The sequence below is a fragment of the Lactuca serriola genome, chromosome 4, assembly GCF_051521515.1.
Source record: "Lactuca serriola cultivar US96UC23 chromosome 4, Lser_US96UC23_V15, whole genome shotgun sequence".
In the NCBI taxonomy this organism is placed as follows: domain Eukaryota; kingdom Viridiplantae; phylum Streptophyta; class Magnoliopsida; order Asterales; family Asteraceae; genus Lactuca; species Lactuca serriola.
Window position 1 is genome coordinate 79,866,021 of NC_136411.1, and position 7,434 is coordinate 79,873,454.

The 7,434-nt window shown below is 32.1% G+C and overlaps 1 protein-coding gene across 2 annotated transcripts; it reads right to left on the reverse strand.

Moving 5' to 3' along the window:
• Nucleotides 1-1,247: 1,247 nt before the first annotated feature.
• LOC145101971 (GDSL esterase/lipase At1g28570-like) lies at nucleotides 1,248-5,877 on the reverse strand. Of its 2 annotated transcripts, XM_079039279.1 has the most exons (5): nucleotides 5,522-5,874; nucleotides 5,061-5,273; nucleotides 2,301-2,449; nucleotides 1,912-2,188; nucleotides 1,248-1,790 (listed from the first exon to the last, which is right to left on the reverse strand). In XM_079039279.1, exons 1-5 carry the CDS (start codon nucleotides 5,778-5,780, stop codon nucleotides 1,525-1,527), a joined length of 1,164 nt encoding a protein of 387 aa, XP_078895405.1. In that variant the 5' UTR covers nucleotides 5,781-5,874; the 3' UTR covers nucleotides 1,248-1,524. The 2 variants fall into 2 exon arrangements, with proteins under 2 accessions (XP_078895405.1, XP_078895406.1); XM_079039280.1 differs by lacking the exon at nucleotides 5,061-5,273 and having other exon boundaries at nucleotides 5,522-5,877.
• Nucleotides 5,878-7,434: the final 1,557 nt, after the last annotated feature.

A 7,434-nucleotide genomic window follows, 5' to 3' on the forward strand; every position in this document is an offset into this window, starting at 1 on the left:
GAGGTGTCGTCGGGCCAGCAACTAAGGATTCTTGCAATGAACTTTAGTATTCGAGGTGAGTTTTCCTCAATGTACTTGCAGTTCGAAGGCACCAATACCGACCCATTGGATTGATATCCTGTTATGCATGTTTTTATGTTGTTATGATTTGTTAGATTTGTGTCCTGGTAGATAGGATGATGGTATGTTTAGTGATCTGTAAGATCTTCTTGATGTTAACTGGTTATATGTTTATCTGTGTATATAGCGTCGTGGTGTGGGTGGGTTGAGACTGTACTGCTTTGTACTGCCAGTCAACAAACCCGATAACGTATATCGGTATATTATATGTATGATTATTTGTTATGTATTTGTCGACATGGTTTGTGTGTGTGGTTGGGTTGAGGCGGTCCTGCTTGGTGCTGAAGGCCAACAGACCCAGGGCGGCTCGGATAAACTGAAGGCCTGTGAGGCGGACCAGTCAGGCCAAAGGCCCGAAGAATGGTCTAGACAAGCTGAAGGCCCGGTGAGGCGGTCCAGACATGCTGAAGGTTATGTGAGCGGTCCAGACAGGCTGAAGTCCCTATGAGGCGGTCCAGACAGGCTGAAGGCTCTGTATGCATGTTATTGTTGGTATATGTTATTTGTTTGTGTGTATACTTTGGGGGAACTAACTAAACTGTGTGCTTACAGTTTTGGTTTATGGTTTCAGGTACTTTAGCGGATCTTGTCAGGGTGAAGTCGTGACCGAACACATCCTCACGTTTTGGACTTATGATTTCTGAGATACTCTGATAATGACAAAGTTTTGAAAACTATGTTGAGAACGATTCTTATTTTAAATAATGTTTTGGAAACAATGAGTTTTGTAAATACTTCCATAAAAAAGAATTGTTTTGAAAAATTTAAATTTTATGAAATTTTATGGATGTTACATTGGATATTGTGGAAACCCTTAATTAGGGTCACATATATTGCTCTCAATATATATAGATATAATTTATAAAAAAAGGGTTTATATAAGTGATATAAATGAATAAAAGATATAAACTATTTAATTTGTAGTGATGTGAAGTGGACCACATCCCTATAAAGTGGTTGAAGAATGATATGAAACTGAAATGAAGAGAGAAAACAATGATATGACGCTATACGTCAGATTGATGGTGATGGAGTATGACCATAATTAGATAGACTTATAAAACTGATATGAATATTCGCTCTTTGTTTTTCCCTCTATCGCATCTCAACATAACCCCACACCAACAAAAACCAAAATTTTCACTAATCAAAGTTCTGAAACAAAGCAACAACAAATCATTGTTTAACCAAAAATTATTACACATAAAAAAATATTATAGTGATATTAAGTTATTAGTGAAATTTGTGGATAAATGTATGATATAAGGTGTTTATACAGATGTCGGATAACACAATTATATAGAGTTTTAATATATCATGAAATATACTATAGATATTCCATGTTTAATTACTTATTACTTGTATTCTTGGCCTGATAATAAGGATTAATAAATTTCCTGCCACTTACATAAAACTTGATAATCCATCTCCCTCTTTTAACATTGAAGTAGGGCATAGGGAGTTGAATTGGGGCACCGTGTATGGTCCTTGCAATAAGCTCTTGCTGATAACTTTATATGCTGCTTCCGTTAAGTGTAATCCATCCCAATTAGCATATGTATATGGTTTAGAACAGACAGTTGATGTTGGGTTTGCACATAGTATTAAATCGTTATAGTTAAATGTCCCTCCACCTCCACAACATGCTTTTAGAGCTCCATTTTCAAATCCTGTAACGTATCAAAATATTGTTAGCATTAGTCAAGACATGTAAACCATTTTATCCACATGCGTTAATTAATATTTTGATGTTATTTCTCCCTGTATAATAGAGATATGCATGTGATGTACCATATTTTTCTGGGGAACGAAAAAATTGCATGGCTGCATTGTAATAGTCAGCATAGATGATATTGGTATCAGGATGAAGTTCTTGAACTTGGTTTAATTTTGTCACTAGAAGTTTATTGTGGTACTCCGCAAACTTGTTAAATTGTATAAGGCAACCAGTTAAATTATCATATTTTGTAGAATCAAAGCTATTGTACAATGTTAAATATGCTGCAGAACATCCAATTGGTAGGTTTCCTGGCACAAGTACTGTCTTGGCCCCCATCTCAACAAGTTCCTGTTTTTCCACTTTAAGTATGAAGTTAAGCCACTCTTATGATAATTCTCGTGGGTGCTTATACAAAAAAATCAAGGGAAAACAAATATGTTCATCTTGCGTGTATTCTTACATTAATCGTTGAGATAATGGTCTCGACAACAAATGGAACATATGTTCCAACCTCATCGATGGATTTCCCAGCAAGTAAGGCGTGGTTATAATCGTTTCCTCCAATCTCACCCATGAGAAATAAGGAATGTTCGATTAGGTGACTACAATCTGCATAATTGAGAGAAGATTAATATGAGAGCAAATTCTTAATAATAATTTCACTGATACAGATGTATTATTGTTATGTTTTATATTTTGTATTATTGTTATGTTTTATATTTTTTTATGTGTTTTGTTGTATAATTAACAATTATACTATTTTTTTATAACTAAGATAATATCTTGTCCAAGATAAATAATTCTCTTCACATTAATTTAAACTCTTTTATATTCATTATTTTTCACAAAATAATGTTAGATAATTCTCAACAGCTACATGATACTTTTTTCCTATTTATTTTTAACAGAAAAAATAATATATATGCAAAAATATATAACTTTTATTAAACGTAATCATGTTCTTAAATAAAAACATAAACATAAATTCTTTTTGGGTCTATGGTCAGAGATACTCAGATGTAACCGATAACCGGTTAAGGGCCAATTCTATATAGTATTTTTTTTTGGGTCTGTAGTCAAGTGGTCATAAAGTTTAGCTGATAAGATCATTGTAGGAGTTAAACAGAACTCAAGAGCCAACCGAGCTAAAAAAAGAGGAAAAACGCACTGAATTATTCATAGGTCCATCATATCACATTGCTAACATATCAATTTTTATAACTTATAATTCTACTCTCATTATCCGAAACCTTTTTAGAGGTTTACAAGTGGTTGTTATTTAACCTATAATTGTTATATTAACTCATAAAATAAAACAAAAATAACATTTATACTTTTTTATACATGTTAGTATTTAGTATAAAATTAATATAAAACTGGACAAAATACTCTTTCCATTTTATAAAATTAAAAGTAAATTTATATAAATTAGATATTGATATAATTTGTTATGTGTTGCTCCTCTCTAAAAATAAAAACAAAATTCCTGGTAATTGTTTTATTCTTTTGACACAACATTTACAATTTGGTCTCATTTCCAACATATAAATCTTTTTACCGATTATTTTATTATAAATTATATGCATTATTTGTTATAAATTTATGACAAAAAGAAAAAGAAAATTTGTAATATGTAAATTATATAACATAAAAATATATAAATGAAAATCACAAAGCAATCAGTAATAAGTGGGTCCGATTGAGAGTTTGAAGGGGAATAAAACTTGGACAATTTTCTAGCTACGTGGATGAACCACCTCCCCATAATAGCATTTAAAAACTAGTACTCCATTTACTTTTTGGATCTCGATCTTTACTAGCATAGTGGATGCTTTAATATATACTCTACGGAAAAAGACAGAAAATGTCTAAACTAAAGTAGCAATTTCTAATGTTTGTGCCAATATAGAAACGAGCTATTTGATTTGGTACGATTAAAAGCTCGACGACTTGAGATTGAGGTAAATAAATCCGAGCCTATTCAACCATACAAGAGCTCACTCAAGTTTTGTATATGAGGCTCAAAAACCCGCAGATCTCGAACATAGTTAGGCTTGCTAAGAGCCAGTCTCGATTACTCACCTAGGCCTACATAGGTTGGACATGAGTATTTTATTTTATTTTTTTGGGCAAAAAGACGAAATATAGTAAATGACACCAACGAACATGATGCTAGTTGAAAAGAAACATTACAAATGTTATTTTAATTTGGGTCTACACACCACCGATTACAAATGCAGTTTCCTTTTCGGTTTTGTTTTTAAAGATATGTGGTGGCATAAACATTTCAGAAATTAAATAGTCTCATATATTTTATTTCTATTTATTTTCTTATCATATCAAATGTTGATATATGTCATATTAATGAAGTTGATAATATTTTAATTAATTTATTATCATTTGATATGATAGGAAGATAAGTAGAAATAAAATATAAAAGAATATTTAATGAAGCAATAAAGGTGTATTCACAGCACATAGTTTTATAGAGTTTCTATCTATAAGTTTTTAGGGAACACTTGGAAAAAAAAAAATTAAAATTGGTTGGTAGTAACAGCTTTTAGTTTTAGTTATAACAAAAAACTTGTAATCTAAAATCTACTTCTAAATAATCTTTAACAAAAAACTATTATTATTTTGCAAATTTACTTAATCCTTTTTTTTTTAAATCATCATTGTGTTTTAAATAAGTTATTTACATGATTAATTTTTAATTTTTAATTTATTTTTATTCATTTATTTATTTATTTTTATATATATTTATCTAATACTCATGTATAAATAAAAACTACCAAATTTCAACTTCCAGCTTCTAACTAATTTACCAAACACACCCTAAGTTTTGTTGCCTAGATAAGTCCTTTTCTTCCTCCACATTGTTCTCATGTGTATAAGGATGTGGTGGGATTAATTCCATCCTCCCACGTCCCAACCCTAATGACATATCCCTCTCAGTCCATTCATTCCAACCTTAACACATGAAATGATATCCTCCCATCCCATATATATAACTTGGTACAAATATACATGCATAAGGTACAAGTGGACAATGAAGTGAAATTTTGTGGGATATCGGGTTCCAACCTAGACTCCACCCAGAGCCATTCCGACCATTCTAACAACACACAACTTTTTCTTTTTCTTTTTTAATCTTCCTGTTCAGTTATTGCATTTTATGTATATTGAGGTGTATATATGTAATTAAGTATGATTTTATTACCTGAAACATTTGCACAAATCGATTCTTTGAACCACTCCAGCTGAACTCCTAAAGATATATTTGTCGTTATAGGGTTATAAACCCCTTTGGCTTCAAGAAATGAATTATTTAATGCAGTTGCAAATGCCACCGCATAATTTACTCCTAGTCCCAATTCCATACTCCCATTGCCATTGAAAAATGGTCGTACCAATGGCAGGTTGAGGTACTCAGCTTCACACACACAAAAAAAAAAAAAAAATCAACAATCTCATTGACATTAGACTTGCTATATATATCTTACACGAATCCTTAGTTAAAGATTTTCTCATTTTTCATTATTTTTCATTGCGTATATTCGTACGTAATAATGGTTTGTTGATTTATCTATTTACACATAGAGAAAGGAAGAGCCTTGATAAAGGACTATATGCACATATATATAGAGGCAACCAATTAAGTTAGATGAAGAGAGAGGTTACCAATGAAATCAATGATGAGGCGACCATTGGAGCAACGACCAGTGGGCTCATGAAAAAAGGTTTCACCATAAGGTGGTAAAAATAAATGTAATGGAGGTTGATTTAGTTCAGAGGTAAGCTGTTTTAGGTTACCAGTGTCTGCTAGGGAGTCTCCGAAGCTGATGATTGAAGTGTAGCATCCATTAGCATACAAGGTGCAACTCCATAAGAGCTGCAAAATGGTAAAGAATGATGTATAGGATAAGGAACGATTGGCCATTAAAGAGTTTGAGTGTAAGAAATTATTTTGTAGGAGATCTATGATTTGAAATAACGATAGGAGATCGATATATTTATCTTCAGTGGCATTCCCTCCAGAGTGATGTGAAGTTAAATGATTGCCATTTGTTTAAAATATAAATGTAGGTCCTGTTTTGCTTGTCCTTTTTTTCGTTGTATATATTGTGGTCTTTATTTCTTGGCCCAGCTTTTTCTTTATTTAATACTATTTATGTCGCTAAAAAATGATTGACGCCAACATTTATGACACAAGATATTTTGTACGACAAGTAAATATGGGCTTGATGTCGTGGATCTCGTTGGAATTGTGGGCTGCTGGTGATTTATGTGGGAAGGTCCTAATCAGGAGTTTAGAGCCAAACGGAATCACTTTGGGAGTATTACTCACCCGGTCACCCCTGCTAGGGTGTTTTTTGGTGCTGGCATATTATTTAAAAAAGTTTTTGCGGTTCCAAAAAAAAAGGAAGGAATAACAGAAATGAATTTTACTAACATATTTTCAGTATATGCAAACAAAACAAAATGTGAACCGACATTGAAGTCAGTGAACTATAAAATCCACTTTTTAAATTGTTGTTTTGTCTTTCTTTTGGTCAAATTAATCATTCATTTAATAAAATCAATTAAGGTTGAATGAAAAAATGCTTTAAACTTAAAGTATATTTGAATGATATTTTTTTTCGGCATTTTTCTCTAGGGTTAATAACTTGTAAAGATAATGAATTTTGCGTTGTATACATTTAGTCACTCAAGTATTTTTTTTATATGCGATTTATTATTAAACTATCTTATTGTGTTCATAAATCACCATTTTTATCGGCTAATACAAGTTTAGCCGCTTTCCGGTGACCTTGGCATCTTTGATGAGTCTCCGGGCATCATAAATTTTTTGGCAACCAAACCAAATGCAGGTTAAAGAAACACACCTATGGAGATGCTTTGATTGGTTCCAAAACTCAAGAACATAGAGGTAGATCCACTCAAAATCAAGAACAAATTGTGTGTGTGTGTCAAAAAAATGGGTTCTTCAAAATGGAACACTACATGCAAACAAGAAGTAGAAGTGTTTATCCAAACAAGAACAAGAAACCGAGCATTGAAGGCATGTTTAGAGTTGAATCCATCAAAAAAACAAGAACATGTCAATGAAGATTGAATGTCCATAGAAAACGAGTTCCAAACCTAGATTCAATGGCAAAAAGTGATTTGAGGACTTAGGTTTTTCGAGAAATCGATGAAGATTAAAACGGTAGCCTTCAAGAATCGAGTTCCAAACCTAGATCCAGTGCACCTACAAATCAAACCCTTAATTCATCTTGCTTTCGCACATGGATTTTTATTGGATCCGAATTTTTTGGATTTGATTTCTTTAGCACACGCAAACTTGCAAATCAAACCCAACAACATAAAGGTGAGTGAGTCTGTATCTGGATTTTTTTCCTAAAAAATTTGATGTTCGCCGAAGAAACGACAAAATTTGATTTTGGCCAGAAAAAATGACAATATATGCTAGAGTCATTGGAAACCAGCTAAAAGTACAATACCCAATCATAATAGCATTTTTTAAACAATTAAAGAGTTAATGGTAAATTGAGTACAAACAAAACTTCATAACTAAATGTGCACGACAATGT

Bases quoted from the DNA above. Each gene is read 5' to 3' on its own strand.
- LOC145101971 (XM_079039279.1), bottom strand. From the start codon at position 5,780: ATGGCCAATCGTTCCTTATCCTATACATCATTCTTTACCATTTTGCAG. The intron at 5,274-5,521 runs GTAACCTCTCTC...GTGTGTGTGAAG, and splicing joins CCTCATCATTGATTTCATTG to CTGAGTACCTCAACCTGCCA. The intron at 2,189-2,300 runs GTAAGAATACAC...GTGGAAAAACAG, and splicing joins CCATTATCTCAACGATTAAT to GAACTTGTTGAGATGGGGGC.